Genomic DNA, 20304 nt, shown 5'->3' with positions numbered 1-20304 from the left:
AAGAATTCACAAACGGAAAGAATACAACATCTCTGCATGAGAAGAAAGTATCATCTCTAGATGTGTCAAGATTGTACAATTCTGTGCCATACAAATTCAGGGGGAAACAGGCATAGCAAGAGTTTCTTGGACACTGATGCTCAAGGGACCTTTCTTCACCCATGAAATTATGTGGCTTCCCCACAGGACTCGGAAGGACACAGAGGTGCTCTGGCTGAAGGGTGGCATGGGGTCCGGATGCTGCACCTGCTGAGGACTTGCCCAGGCCCCAGGCAGGACCTGCCAATCCCTGACATCGGTGAGCATCTGTCAGCAAACTTGAACACCAGTAAAAAGCACCTGGGGCATTTTTAAATATTGGCATTCTCCCGCCCCCGCCATTCTAATTTAGTGAGTGTGTTTTACCTTGAGCCCCACCGAACCAGAGTATTTCAGCTACAACTGATGGGACTTGTGTGCTCAAGACAGACACATTCTGCTCTTCAGAGGACAAAGTGCACACGTGCAAACCTCGACTGTGGGCAGAGCAGCTCAACGTGGCCACCGGTTTTCATGTGAGCGGCCGCGGCACCCGTGTTGTGTTCTGTGGGCAGCATTTAAACTAGTATTGGCGAGTTGGCGGGTAAAAGACACGACTGCAAAAATCCGAAACCCTATCATGCTCCTACCCGGAAGGACGCACTTGAGAAAGCCAGCTGTTGACTCATCTTAGTATTGATGTTGCCCTACACGTTTTGTTTAAAAAGATTTTAACTATCCACAGCTCATTAACTGGAGAACTGCCTTGCTGGCACATAAATCTGAAATATCCAATTCAAGAGGCAAAGTCTAATATCCCACAAACTATACTCACATTGTTAAAATGGTCACAGAGCAATCAAGTGTGCCTGTTCTTAATTTTTCTGTTCATACATTGTTCGCACGAATTACCAAAATACTGTAATTCTCATAAAATCACATAGCTTCATTCTGTAAATGTTGCTCCTCCATAGGCTGCTATACTTTGCTTAATTTCACTGAGAACTTAAAACTGCTCTAAAAATAATGCCTATTAAAAAGCAAAGTCTTGGGGCACCTGGGTGGCACAGATGGTTAAGCGTCTGCCTTCGGCTCAGGTCATGATCTCAGGGTCCTGGGATCGAGCCCCACATCGGGCTCCCTGCTTGGCCGGGGAGCAATAGCTAATAAATATTTCTTGAGTGAATAAATAATTTATTTTGAAACTTGGCACAAATTTTTTAAGTTTCTCAATTTTCTCCACCCCAAATTTGGAAACAAAGTTCCTTCATTCCCTCTCTACTGTATGATGGTAAAGCAATTGAAAAGTACAGCACAAAGTTTTTAAACACTTACGAAGAAACATGAAAGGGTTTAGATGTTCATTTATATTGTAAGGAATGTTTCTCCTGAAAGTCGACGTGACTTTAAAGGACTTAAAAATGTTAACCAAAAAACCTAATGACGTCCTATCATATTTGATCCACAAATATTATAACCAATGGTTGAATTTTTAGGACAAAACTTAGGTGACGTGAGAACTTTTTATACTATCTTGGAAAGAATATTTGGTATTTGGGCATTTTCACTGGAAAGAATTTAAAACAATAAAAACAAAATAACTAACATATCCCCAAGCTAAAGACTCACTGCTTTATAAGAATGAGAAACAGAATACACACCATTGCAAAGAAATATGTATTTTGTGCTTTAAATAATCAACTGGGAGGTTCAAAAAGCTTGTGTGACTGCAGATGAAAGTCTGGTCACGAGCTTTGTTCTGTAATTTGGATACACTTGCCTTTTGTTCTCTCTCCCTCCTCCCTCCCATCCTCTCCTTCTTCCTTGTCTTCCTCCCTCCCTCCCTTCTTTCCTCTGAGAGAGTCAACAAGGGATAGTTGTTCAAAACAGATCTGCAGTTGGTGGCAGCAAGTACAATCAATCCAGTCCAAGCACGAGTATTTGCACATGACCCTTCCACAAAATACCATTCTTCCCCATTTTGTTGGAAGGGGAAAAACACAGGGCAGTAATTTCTTTGTAGAGTTCCAAGAATATATACAAAATACATGGGGGGAGAAAGGAAGGTTTTTATATTATGGAATTTGATATATTATGGAATTTAGATGATTCTTAAAGTTTCAATACAATCCACTCACAGTTAAGTATTTTCTGGTCCAACCCACTGAGGTGCTAGTATTGTTGTTTAATGTAATGTTTACCCAGAAATTATTTAAATTTAAATAGTAACAGTTCACTGAAAACTTGGGTCTCTGCCCAAAAAATTTCCATAAAACAATCATTTTGTTTAATGGTTCATGTTTATTCACAACTAGAGGCCACTGCTGTTACACAAGTGGAAAATCCAATCATTTTTAGGAAGCGTGCGTGTGCGTGTGAGTGTGTGTATATGTATATCAAGTAAATGCAAACTTAGATTACCACTGAATAAAGCAGTACGTTTTCAGATATCTCATTAGACACATTCACAAAGATAATATATCTATTTGATGTTATTTTCACAGGGTACAACTAAACTTTTCTTTTAAAAGATTACTCGAAGAGGGTGGGTTTTTTTACTCCTCTACTAACCTTCCGAGCCATGCTGATATATAGCACTCCCGTCAAAAAGAAGGGGAAATGTTGAAATGTTCGGCAGCAAGTGGAGATTTAAAATTCACAGCACGTGTTGAAATATACCATGTACAGCTCCTGCCTTTTCTTTTATAAACCTGACTCTCTATCTGCACCATGTAGGCATTATATAAGACCACAGGACTTAAAATTAGTTTATAAAAGATACAAATCCCCTAACCTCAGAGACCTCCAGACTTTAACAGAAAAATGCATGATAAAATCCAATAGTTTGTTCTGTTTTAAAATATGAGAAATAGCTCAAGATTTCAGACACCCGTAAAAAATTGTCTCAGTAATTTATCAGCAATAATTGTTGAAACTTCACAACTTCATAAGTATACTAGTAAAGTGTTATGAGCACGAATTAAATTGTGCCACCTAAATCCACCCATGGTGCCAACTGTCATACTTAGAATTATCGCTGTAACTCTAACAGCAGTCCATAAGAAAAGGAGGTTAGGTGAAAAACCCCACACACTTAAATGATCCCATCCACCTGTTTTCAAGTATAAACACATTTTCTTTGTTTAATCAAGAATACTCTCAATATCTGATAAAAGACAAATCAATAAACATACAATCATATTAAAACATGAAACAGAAAACATGATTTTTTTCCTAAAGAGGAAAAAAATTTCCTTATGTTGAACAGCATGCAAAATATCACATTTAATTCATTTTCTGCTGATTATCTTTCTATTTTTAACACAATGCTTACTCTCAATTTTTGAACAATGCCTCAAGCAAAATTTTACTTATTTCCCGAAGAATATTAGCAAGAGTTTTACTCTCCCTTGTCATTCTCCCCACTCATGACTGTAAATTTCTCTCTTTTTTAAGATTTTATTTATTTATTTGACAGAGAGAGAGACATCGAGAGATGAAACACAAGCAGGGGGAGTGGGAGAGGGAGAAGCAGGCTTCCCGCTGAGCAGGGAGCCCGATGTGGGGCTCGATCCCAGGACCCTGGGACCATGACCTGAGCCGAAGGCAGACGCTTAACGACTGAGCCACCCAGGTGCCCCCAAAACTTGTATTTATTTCTGCTTTTCCTTTTGCTTCTGATCTTACTGCTCCAATAAAGTCAAACAAGCTCTCATTTCATTATAGCAAATTAGCTTACATCATTATCTTTGGTGACCAAAACTGGGACCATGTTTCCCTGGTTTTCCCATTTCCACAATTTTCATTTGACAATTGTGCTCCATTTAACTCAGCACAACATGAGCTTCTGTAATGGAAACACATTATTCCTTTTCAGTTTTAGGAAATTTTCTTTTGTTTTTATGTTGATAATTCTTTGAAATTTATTAAAACTGGTTTTTTGGTCAAGTAAAAATGTAAATATTCTATATATAGTTGAAAGCCTGAATAATATTGTCCAATATAATCTATACCCATAAAAATAAAACCTGGAAATAATTTATTCATATCTCCATATCCTTATCACTTCATTATATTTTATTTTATGTAGTTATTTGTCTATTTTATCCAAAACTTTTTTTTTTCTTCCCTTCTCTTCTTGTTTTCTTTTGAATAGACTGAAATCTGTCCCCCACCTAGTCCATTTTTTATTCTATTGGTTTGGAATGTATACTTCCTATTACTATTCTTCTTGTGGGCCTCCTTAAAGTTTTACACTGCATTTTGGTTAACAGTTTAACAAAGCCTACCGTTAAACAGATTTTAATTCTCTCCATAGAATAATGCAAGGATTGTAAAATGCTTTATGTCTGATCATCCCTTTTCATGTTTATTTTCCATTGCTCACATAGATTTATCTTGTCTTCTTTCTTTTCATTCCACCAACTGCACACTGATGTTGTACGTACAACTTTGTTGTTGCTTAAATGTGTGATCAGATTTGCACACTAGCTACTAGATTCTTACCTCTCATACTCCCCTCTGTAATCATTTCCTTTCTTGCTAAACTTATCCATCCACATTTCTTTAGTGAAGGTTTGTTGGGCTTTAATACTCTTGGATTTTATTTTTTCTATGAATAACTTTATTTCACCTTCATTCTTGAACCATAAAGCAACAAGTCTACAATTCTTTTTTTTAATTTTATTTTATTATGTTATGTTAAGTATTCCATCTCACAAACTTAAGAGTTCATGTCTCTGCTTTTATTATTTGTTTGTTATTCCTATCTCAGGTCACTCTCATCAGCTTCTCTTGATCCTGGTGTTCAAGAGTTCCAACATAAAGTGTTGCTGTGGGTGGGAATTTCTTTTTCTTTGTATTACTAGGGATTTGAGGGGTTTCCTGAATCTAAAGATTGGTGCCTTTTCCATTCTGGGTAATTTCTATAGATTACCTCTTAAGTGTTTCTTCTTTCCACATCTCCTCCTTCCAGAACTCCTATCAGACACAGAGATCTTGTTGCAATCTTCTCCCTGCCCCTTGGCCTGGTTTTCATATTTCCCGCCTCTCTGTCTCCCTGTGGAACATGCTGGTTATTCATTCCATGACTGTCTTCTAATTTGCTAAGTCTCTCTCCACCTGTGTCTAATCTGCCATGTCACCAGCCACTGAATTCTTTACCTCAGTGATAAAGAATTTCATTTCAACACTGTTCTTTTTCAATTCTGCTTGACCATTTTGATCATCTGTTATTCTTTCCAGTCTCCCCATCTTTTATTTCCTTACACATACACAACAAATTGTACATTCTAAATTGATCTCAATATCTACATTTATTTTTATCTGATTGTGCAGTTTCTTATTTCTTCTGATTTCCCTCATGGTGCTTTGTGTCTTCTATGTGCTTTATATTTTTATTTTTATTGTGAGCATGTGTTTCCTGGACATGGACCCATAAGCCTAGCTGACTGCAGAAGCAAAACACATTCAACGGGAAGACAAGACATGAGGAGACAGAACCGGAGGCAGAGGGAGGGGGATGAAAGTCCTGGTGAGAATGCTGGTGGAGTGAGGTGGCTGTAGTTCAGGGTCAGTTAAAAGAGGGGATGAAAGTGGTGAGTGAAGAGAAGGGACCTTTCAAGGAGAGAGAGAGAGAGTGTGTGTGTGTGTGTGTGAGAGAGAGAGAGAGTGTGTGTGAGACAGAGTGTGTGTGTGAGAGTGTGTGTGTGAGTGTGTATGTGTGAGAGTGTGAGAGTGTGTGTGTGAGAGTGTGTCTGTGAGAGTGTGTGTGTGAGAGTGTGTGTGTGAGAGAGAGAGAGAGTATGTGTGTGTGTCTGTGAGAGAGAGAGAGTGTGTGTGTGAGAGAGAGATATGAGAAAATACATGAAAGTTTTACCAAGGAAGGTAAGATCATCTTTAGAAATATTACTCTGGCAGTAGGATAAACTGGATTAGGAGGATGTAAGCTGGTGACAAGGAAACCATGGAGACAATTACAGAACATAAATTCCAGAAATATGGAGGGTTTGAACAAGTCAGTGCTGGAATAATTGAAGAAAAGACAACAGGGACAAATTGAAGAGAGAGCGCTAAACCTAATCTTTCAGAATCAAGCAGTAATGCTCCCTCTCTAAGGATCCACACAGGTGTCTTCATATCCATTTTAATTGAGACTGCATCCCAATGTCTATGCAAATATGTTTGGCTTGGAGACTAACACTCATTTAACAATCATAAAGGCTGAACAATCTGTGTTGATGGCCAGATACTATGTATCCTAGAAGACTTCAGAAAAAAATAGCCAGATAAAAGAAGGGTCAGTTTCAGGGGCATGTTATCTTGATCTGGGGAATCCTTCTTGGCTAATGGAAAAATATATAAAATTGAAAGAAGTTAAAGATTAAGATTGTTAATAACAAGTTAATCCAAAGAGCAAAATCTAAGGAACTTTATTGTTTACAGAGGTATGATATTACAGAAAGCCAAAACTTAACCAATGTACTGTACAAGGTTCTGATTCTCTACCATAGTCTTGTTTTTAATATTCTTATTAGGTAATATTATCTTAATCTTCCATCATAGTGATAATATTTTGGATAATGGAAATACCCAGTACAAATGTTTTTCCTTAAAATATTGCTTATGTCATTATTCTACCCAGGATCATGGACTAAAGTCACATTTCTGATTTTATACTTGAGGTCTACAGGAGCAATAACAGTGGCTAAAGTTTACTCAGGATTTGCTATGTTCCAGGCAATATTTACATACATTAATTAATGCAATCTTTCCAGTAGCTCTATGAGGTAGGTTACTACTATTACTTATATTTTTTAGAGATGCATAAACTGAGGCACAGAGAGAATAAGCAAATTACCCAAGGTCACACAATGGACATTAATTATAGAAGCAGAATTCCCATCCAAGCATCCTATCAAAATTACCCCACCCCTAAATATATGATCATCTCAACAGATGCAGAAAAAGCACTTGACAAAATTCAACATCTATTCATGATAAAAACTCTCAACGAAGTGGGTTTAGAGAGAACATACCTTAACATAATAAGGGCATACTTGAAAAACCCACGGTTAACATCACACTCAATTGTGAAAAACTGAGTTTTCCTACTAAGATCATAAACAAAACAGGGATGTCCACTCTCACCACTTTTATTCAACATAGTACTGGAAGTGCTAGCCATAGCAATCAGACAAGGAAAAAAAAATAAAAGGCATCCAAATTGGCAAAGAAAAAGTAAAACTGTCACTAGTTGTAGATGGCATGATACAATAGATAGAAAACCCTAAAGACTCTATTAAAAAAACTATTAGAACTAATAAATTAATTCAATAAAGTTCCAGGATACAAAATTCATATACAAAAATCTGTTGCATTTCTATACACAAATAACAAAGTAGAAGAAAGAGAAATTAAGAAAATAATTCCATTTTCAATTGTACCAAAAAGAATAAAATACCAAGAAATAAACTTAATGAAGGAGGTGAAAGACCTGTACTCTGAAAACTATAAAACACTAATGAATGAAATTGAAGATGACACAAAAAAATAGAAAGGTATCCCATGCTCATTGATTGGAAAAATTAATATTGTTAAAATGTCATATACTCAAAAAAGTCTACCAATTCAATGCAATTCCAATCAAAATGCCAATAGCATTTTTCACAGAACTAGAACTCTAAATAACCAAAGCAATCTTGAAAGAGAAGAAAAAAGCTGGAGGTATAACAGTCCATTTCAAAATATACTGCAAAGCTATAATAACCAAAACAATATGGTACTGGCACAAAGACAGACATGTAAGTCAACAGAACAGAAGAGAGAGCCCAGAAATAAACCTATGATTATGGTCAATTAATCTACCACAAAGGAGGCAAGAATATACAAGGGGGAAAAGAGTCTCTTCAATAAATGATGTTGAGAAATCTGGACAACTACATGCAAAAGAATGAAACTGGACCACTTTTTTACACCATACACAAAAATAAACTCAAAATTAATTAAAGACCTAAATGTGAGACTTGAAACCATAAAACTCCTAGAAGAGAACATAGGCAGTAATCTTGGACATTGAACTTAGCAACATTTTTCTAGGTATGTCTCCTGAGTCAAGGGAAATAAAAGCAAAAATAAAACAGTTGGGACTACACCAAAATATAAAGCCTTTGCACAATGAAGGAAACCATCAACAAAATGAAAAGGCAACCTACTGAATGAAAGAGAATATTTGCAAATACCCGATAAGGGCTTAATATTCAAAATATATAAAGAACTTATACAACTCAACACCAAATAAATAAATAAATAATCTGATTAAAATGTGCAGAAGACCTGAATAGACATTATTCCAAAGAAGACATACAGATGGCCAACAGACACATGAAATGATGCTCAACATCACTAACCATCAGGGAAATGCAAATCAAAACCCCAGGGAAATATCACCTCACACCTATCAGAATGGGTAAACTCAAAAAGAGAAGAAATAACAAGTTTTGGTGAGGATGTGGAGAAAAAGGAACCCTCATGCACTGCTGGTGGGAATGTAAATAGGTGCATCCACTATGGAAACAGTACAGGGGTTCTTCAAAAAAATTAAAAATAGGGGTGCCTGGGTGGCTCAGTTGGTTAAGCGTCTGACTCGTTTTCAGCTCAGGTTGTGATCTCATGGGTCTTGAGATGGAGCCCCATGTCAGTCTGCTTAAAGATTCTCTTCCTCTGCCTCTCCCCCCATTCACATTCTTTTTCTCTCTTTCTCTCTCTAAAATAAATAAATCTTAAAAAATTAAAAATAGAAATACCATATGATTCAGTAATCCCATTACTGGATATTTACTCAAAGAAAATTAAAACACTAATTCAAAAAGATATACGTACCCCTCATGTTTACTGCAGCATTGTTTACAATAGCCAAAATATGGAAGCAACCCTACTGTCCATCAGTAGATGAATGGATAAAGAAGATGTGGTACATGTGTGTATATATGTATATGTATATACATATATATATGTATTATGTATACACACACACACACACACACACACACACACACACACACACACACAATGGAATATTACTCAACCATAAAAAAGAATAAGATCTTGCCATTTGTGACAACATGGATGAACCTAGAAGGTATTATGCTAAGTGAAATAAGTCAGACAGAAAAGACAAATACTATCATTTCATTTATAGGTGGAATCTAAAAAACAAAACGAACAAAGGCAGAAAGAGACCCATGAATACAAAGAACAAATTGGTGGTTGCCAGAGGGGATGGGCAAAATGGGTGAAGGGCAGTGGGAGGTACAGGCTTCCAGTTCCAGAATGAATAAGTCATGGGATGAAAGGTATAGCCTAGGGAGTAGTCAGTGGTATTGTAGTCAGGTTGTATGGTGACAGATGGTAGCCACACTTCTTGTAAGCAGAGCATAAAGTAGAGAGTTATCCAATCACCATCCAATCACTATGCTGGACATCTAATGTAACGTGTGCCAACCTCCCCCTCTCGTCTATCTGAAAGTGTGGTCCACAACTTTAGTACATTTGTTGAATTTTTGTTTTATGCTATTTGAAAGAACGCTGCTGGAATCATCCTCACTTATATACCTCCACAGTGCCCCCAATATGTCATTCTGAAAATAAGGAACAATCTCGGGGCGCCTGGGTGGCTCAGTTGTTAAGCGTCTGCCTTCGGCTCAGGTCATGATCCCAGGGTCCTGGGATCGAGCCCCGCATCGGGCTCCCTGCTCAGTGGGAAGCCTGCTTCTCCCTCTCCCACTCCCCCTGCTTGTGTTCCCTCTCTCGCTGTGTCTCTCTCTGTCAGATAAAGAAATAAAATCTTTAAAAAAAAATTAGAAGCAATCTTCATTTGAAAATAGAGATATTCTTTAGAGGTCGTCATGCCCTTGAGCCAGCTAGTCATAAAAATTTTCAATAATAATAACAGGTTTTGTTGACTCAGAAAATCCCACAGCCCAGACCAGGGGTGTCAAGTCCGAGACCGCAAAGGGAGCTTGCTCTTGGTGTGGCAGGTTCCTAGACACAGAGTCCATGGCTGTCACGCCAGAGACAGCTGTGGCTCAAATCAACTCAGCCTTCTGGCACTGGACACCCATGCTGAGGTGCAATGGCCATCTGTCCGCCTGCCTGTCTTCTGCCCTGTTGTGCAGCCAACCTTTCCCACTTGGATGACACACTGCTGCAAGTATCTAGTGGACGAACCAGGCTTCTGGAGACCTCCAGTTACACACTGCTCCCAGGCACCTCTATTTCAGAGCCCGAATATGGAGCCCGGCTCGGGCTTGATCTAGGATCTCCCTAGAAACAGACATCCTGTCTAATGGCCCCTGCCCAGAGGCCTCCGAGTTCCTGCTCATCGGTCCTGGGTAGCGCCCCTGACACCTGGCCTTTTCAGCGCTCCTTGGGGTCCCCAGCAGCTTTTATTATACGCACCAGGCTTCTTATCAAAGCCTCAGGACAGAAATTATGTCATGCATTTTGCAACCGAAAGAAAAGGAAACACTCAAAATCAGCCAGGGGATCTTTCCATGGACAAATGGTGAGCTCAGGGATGCTCACGTAAAAATTAACTTTTTATTAGGCTACCTGCAAAATGATTATAAAACACACATGAGGACGCTCCATTTCTTCTGTATACTTTCAAAACAGCGTATTTTCAACATATTAATTACTTCTTTTCTTGGTAAATACTTACTGAGTGCCATCAGCAGAGCTGTAGAGACAAATAACTGTGATTCTGTTTGCAGGAACTTTAAAATCTAATGAAGGAGGCATACACGTAACCAACCATCTGTTATATGAAGCAGATAAGAGCCTGAAAGCTGGTGCTTTCATAATAGATGTTCAACTAATGACCTAAATGGATGGTGCGTTTCGCTTCCTTGTCAGGATGATGCAGGGAAAGCACCTGGCCAAGGACCGAGTCCCGATCACTTCCTGGCTCCATCTCGGGTCGGTCAGAGGGCCACCCCCTCCTGTCACAGCCCCCCGATAGGAATGGCCACACAACACAGCAGAGACAACGAGAGTCAGATCTGGGGATTTGGCTGGATGTTTCGGGAAAGTGAATCATTCACCTTTTTACTTACTCGAGAGCCCACTGTCTCTCAGAACTACCCCGTCTCCTCAAGAGGCCCCTGCTTTCTTGGAGCTTGGAACAAGGGAATGAACAAGTAAGTAAGTGACCACTGCTTCATAGTGATGAGGGCCAAAGTCCCAACTAGCGGAAAGCATTCTCTCGAGCAGTGTTGCTGGGCAGCTTGACCTTGGTCATGGATGTGCCAAACGGAACGCTGCTAGAGCATCAGGCCAGCACGGGAAGCCAGCACTGAAGGAGGAAGAGAGGCCGAGCCTCCCGGCACAGCCTCACCAACCGGCTCCAACCTTGCCCGAAATGAAATTATCAGAATCGCCGACCATTCCCTTCTTGGTGTAAGTCCATTTGATGGGGTTTTCTGCCACTTGGAACTGAAAGATGCTTGCCGATACCCTAATCCTGACACCTCCATTTCTTATTAGTCTACACACAAAATCAAGCAACCACTTAGTCCTGAGAAGTGTTCTTGTGCACGGTGACACTGCCCCTTGCACTCAGCCCCGACCCCACGGGCAGCAGTGCAGGACGAAGGACACCTCTCTGGCCAGCCCAATCCACGCAAGTCAACCCAGGCGGTCATTCAGCCTCATTGTCCATCCAAGACAACGGAAGAGGAAGATGCTCATGGAGGCTCTGGGGATGAGGGTGCCGGGGACACAGGGGGGCTGCCCAACTTCCTCCCCGGAGAATGGGGCCACGATTAATGACATAGGTGTCTTTTTCGTGTTAAAGAGCACACTAGCCTCCCACTCCCTCCTGCCTCGCCTTGCAACAATACTCACAAGGGAAAGGATCTTTTTTCTAGGCAAATATGCAACCTGTCCTCCAGCAAATGAGTCCCATTACTTAACAAGGACAGGAGTAAAATCAATCATCGGTAGGGATGTAAATTTCTCAAAGATCAGGTTTTCAGGTTTACTAAAGTAGAGCAGTAGCTCATCATCACAAAGAATAGTAAATTCTAGGATGATAATTTTACTCTTAGGATCTAGAAAACCAACACTGTGTTTTCTTAGACTTGCGCTATAATTTAGAATAGATCATTTGACTCTCCCTAGCAGGGAACTGACTCTGATATCTGTCAACTCTATTATGTTCTATGTCTGCAAAAAAAATTTTTAGTTTTCCTTATACTTTAAGAAAGCTTAGAGTACGGGCACCTGCGTGTCTCAGTCGGTTAAGCGACCGACTGTTGGTTTCGGCTCAGGTCATGATGTCGGGGTTATAAGATCACGCTGAGCGTGGAGTCTGCTTCAGATTCTCTCTCCCTTTCTCACCTCCCCCCTCGTCCGCACGCTCTGTCTCTCTCCCAAATAAATAAATGTTAGAAAAAAAAAAAAGAAAGAAAGCTTAGAGTAATTTGGTGTTTGCTCCCTTAAACACTGAAATACACCTTAAGCTATCAACACGCCTTCCTTGAGTCCTCCAATTTTTTTAACTCTTAGCAATGCCTGCACATCCCACATCATACAAAAGGATGTGCTTTGGAAGGTCAAGATCACAGGGTTTCTTATCAGAACTTCCATGAATCAACGCAACATTGTAAAGAAGCTTAAGACTCACAGACATGCAGCAGCAGCTCGCGTGATGACAGCACACAGCTGTTTATTTTTCTTTCCATGTTGTAATACTTAGTGTCGCAGTGCTCTTATTTGCAAGTTTTAGTCATCAAAAGCACAACAAAGGTGAAGGTACATAATAAATCCTTAATCTTGATAATCTCCAAACATTTGAACAGATGTCTATAGACATGTATTATTTTTCTTAAGTCTGCCAGACCTGAGACACGAAAATAGATTCCGGTTCTTTTAAGTATTTTCTTCCATAATAGAAGATTTGATCACAATGACTTTCTTTGAGCCTCACCAAATCATTGCATTATTTTCTAATGCTAATTGGGTTCTTTTTAGTATATCTACTGGCCTGTAAATCAAAACGCTACCCCCCATCCTTAGTACACTCCTCCCGGGGAGGAGGACGGGATTAGGGGCGGCGGGCTCGGGACGGCTGCGTACCAACACCTGCAGCACGGGGCCGTGGCTCGAGAAGGTAATACTTTCACCTGGGACGGGGCGAATGTCGGATTTCTGAATCACTCACATGCTCAGCAATCCGAGCTGGAGAATATCCACCTTACACAACAGTTGATAATAAACAACTCGATTCCGCATAACTGGATTGCCACCTAATCCACCACGCGCCTGGCTCCTAACGATCGACGGTGGTTCCCAGTCCCTTCCGCAGCCCTCTCTACCCATCCACCTCCCCGGGACACGCCAACCCATGCACGCTGTGGGCATTCTCACACCCCTGCCGTCAATTCACCACTCCCAGAAACAGTGTGCTCAGCGTAACTTTATCAAGCTCTCTGGTTGCCTGGGGATTTATAGATGTTAAAATAAAAAACTCATTAGAACCGTGAGTCCCGCAGGCAGTGCTTAATTTAATGTCTCGAGGGAACAGGTCACTCCTGCTGTCATCCAAGCTTGCAATTTGCCTGCTGGCTCACAAGCTCTAGAGAAATCTTCCATTGGGTCTTGAACACCCCAAGCAAGGGGACGACAGTGGCAGGAGCATGTGGGACACTGGGTCTCAGCCACAGCACTCAAGGGGCCGCCCGAGGATACTGAACCCCTACAGATTCCAAACAAGGTGGGCCAGCCCCTGTCTCCCAGTGGCCCAATGAACACATGGCCTAGAAATTCCTTCTCCCTGGGCAACAACCGTGAAATTAGCTGATGTAACCACAAGTGATGGAGTATGTGAAAGCCACACCTCAATAAAACTCAGGACGACATAAATTTACACTGTTTATCATATTCCCTGAATTAACACATCCAAAAATAATTGTATTTGCCAGTTCAAAAAGCAAACTTTTTCATGTGTCTCTCCATGATTTAGCTATAACTAACACCCCCCCCATGAGTATCTTATCCAGAGTAATAAAAGGCACCGCCCAGATAAAATACATTACACCATTTTTTTGTCCTACAACTGTGCTACACGGCAATAAAACCTGTGCAGTTACCATTTGTACCTGAAAAAAAAAATCCATTTAACTTGTAACATCTTAATGTCTAAGCTCTGATCAAACGGTAAATGACCAAGTCAGCCATGGGTGCATTATTCTGAATAATTAAACAGTCACGTGGGCCTATTGAACAATGCCCTGCCTAAGTGTAAAAAGGTCATGCGGTCATACTCTCTTTTTGCAGTATTTACAAGTTGTGTATAATTTTTCATAACACATGATAAAAGACATCTTTAAAGCATGTAATCCTAAGCCACAGAATTCAAACGAGGAATAACAACTATGTCTATTTTGATGGAACATATTACATTTGGTCTAATGCCTTTCAGAAATAGGCTGACAGAAATAATTGAGTTTTTTAAAAGTTATTCAACACCAAGCAACCCATGCCTAAAGCAGTAACACCAGAGCGGGTGGCAGGTGGGGTGGGCACCCTGCAGAAGTTACTCTGAAGAATTTTGTATGTTGAAGCTAAGCCTTTCAAGGCTCTAAAAAGTTAGTGGGGAGAGGCCCTTGGATCTATTACTTCCAAATTGTTTGAACTATTTTATACTTTTATATTCCAAGTCCAATTTTGATTTAAGGGAGAAAATTAAAATTAAAATTTGCTCAGTTCATTGAGATGTTTCTGTTAGTGAATAGGTCCTTTATGAAGTACTTTTGAATGATTTGGTTTTTTTTTTTTTTTCCAAATCAACACAAAGAAGCAGATTTTCATGACCTCTAGTCCTCTCCCCAAAACATCCTTCTAGATCTGGGAGGGTCACTGATGACATATCCTCTGGTCATTTTGTTTGTTTTTGCTTAAAGAGTCTCCCAAAATTGTATAAGCTGGCTCTGTTCTTGCCCATCACTCTGTGTTGAGAGTCACCATGGATGGACTTTGTAAGTTTTTTGTTTGTTTTCTCTGTGTTTCCAAAAGCATCCTCACCACCTCAGTATTTCTGGGAAGTGCATTCAAATACTATAAATATGGGTTTGTCAAAGGCTCTTTCCAAAAATTCTGAGCTCCACTGCTTGCTAAAACACGTATCCATATATTCTGTGCTCATTTTCCCCAACACATTTCAGTGCATCAGGAATGGACCCCCCTATTCACCTGCTCCTTGGGCACACCCTCTGACAGGCTACCTTCCTGCCCCAGGCTGACGAACTCGGAAGACTGGGCTCACTCCAGACAAACACAAACCCGGCTACTGAGGCAAAGAAAAGCCTGAACCAGTGAAAACACTGGAAGGAGTTTAGTCCACATTAGTCAAGGTGAAATTTCTTTACAGACGATATAGAGCCGTTCACTCATGACGTTACTGGAGACTGAGTATGCTCAGTTAGCAATAAAGAATTTTAATGACACTTACTTAATTACAAGAATCCACGTCCACTGAAATAACAAGACTCATGAAAAACAAAACCCTCGAGAAGAGACATATGACAAATACATTTACTTAAATAAATGCTCGTGGGGTGCCTGGGTGGTGCGGTCAGTTAAACAGCCAACTCTTGATTTTGGCTGAGATCATGATCTCAGGGTCATGGGATCGAGCCCCGCGTGGGGCTCTGTGCTGAGTGGGGAGTCTGCTTAAGACTCTTTGCCTCTCCCTCTGCCCCTCCCACACGTGTGCCCGTGCAGTGTCTCTAAAAAAATAAATAAATGTTTGTGATTTTATACTTCCTAGCAATTATAGCATTATGTCCAGTTACTAAGTTCTGATGCATATTTTTTATTCCAAATTATTAAGGCAAATCATATCACGAGGTTAGGATGATTCATAGACTACAAGAGCCTCACTATTATATCAAACTGTGCCTGTTATTTATATTTTAAAAGGATAATACTGTGTGATATTTCTATTACAGGATTATATTAATGCACTTTCATCAAAGAAGATACAGTAAGGCTTTAGCACATACAGAAGCCAAGGTTCCAATGAAGGAAGTGTGCAACTCTGGTACAAATCTTCAAACTGAGATGCTAGCATGTTTATTGCTTAGGTCAAGCACCATGTAGTCCATGAAGATCATGGGTTGGTTTCCCATGGCGGCCAGCAAAATGGCCTTGATCCACACCACCAGTCATGGTCAGACATCTCTCCTATGTAAGTAGGATTTACTGGGGAAAAGGACAGGTGTCAATATATAAAAACAAATTCAGATGCTCACTCCTAGAACAGCAATTCAAAGTGTGCACCCCACCTGTAGTGGACCAGAAATATATCTTTCTTTCTTGCAACAAGAAGGGCACTTTTGACGGGAAGGAATCACAAGGAAGCTTCTAGAAAAAATTACAAGTACTGAGATTTAACAAAGTGAAAACAAGTCAGTCATACTTACTAAACTGAATCCCTGGATCTGCAAAAATGTCATCATTCATATCAAATAATCACCACCAATGCCTGAAATTTCTAACATATGCTTCAGTCCTTTTTCGGTGGAGATGGAAAGGGGGCAGCAACCCATCAGCTACAGCTTATACTCTACTTACATGGGGACAATAATGTGGCTGTGAATTAACTGTCAATTGTGTTGTTCCCAAGTGGGGAGGGGGTACACATTACCCCTCAGAGTGATGCACAATCCGGGAAACAGGTTTACAACGTTAAATACACAATCAAAATGTTGACATTTTCATACTCAGATTATGTCTCTTCTTCCTCCCAAAGGGTCTTGGAATTCATAAAGGAATCGTGGATTCACAAGAATGATTCTAAAGCGAAGAGCTATCACCTTCTTCCATTTGTGGCTCTGGTTAGGAAGTGAAGGAGCCAACAACAGCCTACGTAACAACTTCCAGAAAGCAGGGCTCTAACTTGGGATCTATATTCTAACTTCCCTCTTGGGTTATTTAAGAGGACAGATCCATATTAGAACACTCTCGTCTTGACTCAGGACAGACAGTTCTAGAAGGCAGACCAGGGAGATGTTCACATTTTTTAAAAAATATCGGGTCCTAAGCCATATTTTGGAGAACGCAACTTGTTTTATCTTCAAAAAGACAGAGAATACAGAGCAACAAAACAAGCTCATGGTCATGGTCATTTAAAAACATTTTCCCTCCTGTGTGTCATCTTCCTGATATAAAATTTCCCACTGATTAAAAAGATTCATATCGCACATGTGTAATCGCTGAGATGTCAAATCTTTCAAGCAAGTCCTGTTCCTTGAGAAGATCTCTTAGGCTGGAACCTCCCCCGCAGCGAAACCCTGGCTGACCGATTTACTACTGAGAACCTGCTCGAAAGAGAGTAACTATGTCTTTGGATCCATCTGGGGAGAAGATCTTTGTCTTTTTTTACTCATACACAACTCTCATTAATTTCTTATTAGTGCTCAAGAATATTTCATTTTTGTTCATTTTAAAGTCCTGTCTGAAAGGATTATTTGAGTTTTGAAAACACTAAAACGGGGCGGGGGGGGAGGGCAGGAGGATATCCAACAAAAATCTTGAGCAATATTGATGTTCATGATTTCTTGTTTGTACCTTAAATCCCACACTGCTGGCAAACTCCTCTAGAATTTCTCAAATGATGGGGCAGAACAAAAAAGACCCCTCTACCTTGACTTAGTAGTAACAGATTGCAAATACATGTTGATGTACCTTGCTTGTACGCACATATAACACACATTTCCCAAATATGCAGGAGTTAAAGAAACACTGAATTGGTCAAACTAGCTAATCTAGACATGAGATTCATTCACCATTTACTTCTACTGTTACAAATGACGCGGCCAGATAAGATTACTGAGAAATTATCAAAGGCAATCTGTGTGGTCTCTATGAATCTTTAAATCTGCAAAGTCATTTGAATATATACTCGACACTTGAAGAGTGTCATCTTTGTGGTGATCTGATCAAGGACTTTAACTTTAGTATCTAAAATGTCCTTAGCAGTGCAAATGTACATAGGTTCTTTAATTTATTGAACTTTTTGCAAGAGTACTAAATACACCTAAACAAACAGAGGCTGAAAAGCGAAAACTAGCATCAGCATCTGGAGAGTCAGCCAGAGACCCAGAGGGACTGAGCCTGGAGACACGGCGGTTTCAGACATTAGTTCTGCATGGATATTCAGACGCGGAGCATCCCAGAGCATGTGACTCCTAAGAAGGATGTTCAGCGTGAAAGAACCTGATACCTCCGTGGGTTTCAGGGAGTAAAACGCTAACTGAAAATAAATAAATACCAAAACAACTGATCTTGGCAATATGCTGTAATCACAACGAAGGAGACGAGAAAGGCAACAGGGCACTCTGCTTTCTCTCGTGGGAAGGATTTTTGAAGCCACGTTTCCTTTAAGTAGGAGTGACCTCCAGTGACTTTTTAATGGTACCTCAGAGTAGTACGTTGAATCATTCTACAATTTATTAATATCAACAAATCATTTAGTAGTGGTCCCCGTTTTTAATTTCTTAGCTAAATGACAAGTGCTCTATTGCAGGATCTAAGGATTTGATTTTATGTAAATGCTCCCCATTTTAATTAATTCAGAGCAGTTGTCGCACCAAGCTAAATTAAAATTGTGTCTGAAACACAGGGCAGTATTTGCCTAACGGAGATTAAGGCTCACTTTTAGGAGTGACTCATACCCAATATGGCATTAAGTGAGCTGATACTAGATGATGACACCACTAAATCATCGCAGCCCTGCCGCATCCATGGATGAATGAGTGGGAGAGTGACTTTATGTGTAATGCTTTTTCACTTTAGCAAACTTCCCAGTGAGGGCAGAGTTGGACCCCCAAGAGCTAAATCTGGATACCCAACAGCAAGGTCAGTTTCTGAACAAGCCTGCTAGCCCTTTCTTGAAACACACACCAGCTTGTCCTAAGCCCTACACCTGATTTTTTTTTTTTTTAATTTTTTTTTTCTTGAAGGGAATGGGGCAGGGAGGGAGGACAAGGGGGACTTTCTTAAAACCCCTCAAGGAAAGAAAAGCCCCGGATGGAGATTTCAATCTGAACAACACTCTGAAAACTTTTTCTGACGTTCAGACTCAGGTGGGCTGAGTCCATGCGGCTAGTAGCATCTTTAAGATCGGACTCAGCGCGAGCTAGCCCAGCACCCAGAGGCTAACGTATGTAGCCCCGGTGGACCTACAAAATCAGAAGCACACACATCACAACATGCAAAGCATGGACATAAAATGAGCCCGGAGGGCAGGCTGCTTTCCCTCTACCCGTGAGGGGTCCGGCTCTCCCGAGCTGCCGGGACCGTGCAGGGCAGGGTGGGCTGCGCTGCGGCCCCGGATTCCGCAGAGCGCCCACTGCGAACGCGTGCGCTAATGCAGGACCCGCCGCTTCCCACTGACACAGTTCCTACAGCACGCATTTACACCAGAAGGAGATCGATGACCACGGCCGGCCTGCTGGCCTCCCCGCATCGGAAGCTATTCTCTCGCTGGATTCTCCGCGTCTCCGTATTCTCATGCTGATTTTTAGGCATCACTAGAACTTGAGCTTTCTCAAAGAAGATTCAGCTCACAGACAAAAAGTCAAATACAGGTTTTGCTGTATTTCAGACTTGGCAGGAGGAAAAAGCATGATAAACCATCCTATCTTGGCGCTGGTACTTGGGGATGTGTTTTTTTTTTTTTTAATGCCTTATTTTCAAAAACACGCCAGCGATTCCCTTCTGCAAATATTCGTTACTAATAAAAACACAAATTCTAAGTTGTCAATGCAAGTTTTAAAAGATGTGCTGTACTCACAAGTATTCCCTGCCACTACTGGGCTCCAGGGCCGAGCAGACAAAAGAAAGAGCATCCCGAGGAAGGCTCCCGCGCCGGGGTCCATGGTCCCCCGCCCCAGGACCCGAGGCGTCCGGCAGCGGCTCCGCGCGGGCCTGGCCGCTCGCTCCCGGCCGGGGTCGCGCTGCCTCCTCCGCGCTCTGCGGACCCGCGCGGCCGGCGGGCGGGAGCCCCACCTGCGGCCACACCCACCCCCGCCCTCCCCGCGCCCGCGCTGCGCGGCCCCGGGCGCCCCTGGCGGCGGCGGGCGGAAGTGCGCTCGGCCCGCGGCCGGCCTGTACCTGCGCGGCCCGGGGCGGGGACAGCGGGGGTCGCCGCGCCTCCGCGAGCCCCGCTCCTTCATCTGCGGGTCTCCCACTCGCGACGGCGCGCGGTTCAACGAACCGCAG

At 41.3% G+C, this 20304-nt stretch overlaps 1 protein-coding gene across 3 annotated transcripts in view; it reads right to left on the bottom strand.

The window, feature by feature from the left end:
- LOC118527586 (contactin-associated protein-like 3) overlaps nucleotides 1-20099 on the bottom strand; it is a 180533-nt gene extending 160434 nt beyond the window's left edge. For all 3 annotated transcript variants that reach the window (XM_078062282.1, XM_078062284.1, XM_078062283.1), the window contains exon 1: nucleotides 19877-20099. In XM_078062282.1, coding sequence (XP_077918408.1) covers nucleotides 19877-19961 — 85 coding nt within the window. In that variant the 5' untranslated portion in view covers nucleotides 19962-20099. The remainder of the gene's footprint in view (nucleotides 1-19876) is intronic.
- Nucleotides 20100-20304: the final 205 nt, after the last annotated feature.

Source organism: Halichoerus grypus, chromosome 14, assembly GCF_964656455.1.
Source record: "Halichoerus grypus chromosome 14, mHalGry1.hap1.1, whole genome shotgun sequence".
Classification (NCBI taxonomy): Eukaryota; Metazoa; Chordata; class Mammalia; order Carnivora; family Phocidae; genus Halichoerus; species Halichoerus grypus.
Note: the sequence above shows the minus strand (reverse complement) of the source record. Positions and strands in the feature narration are given on the sequence as shown.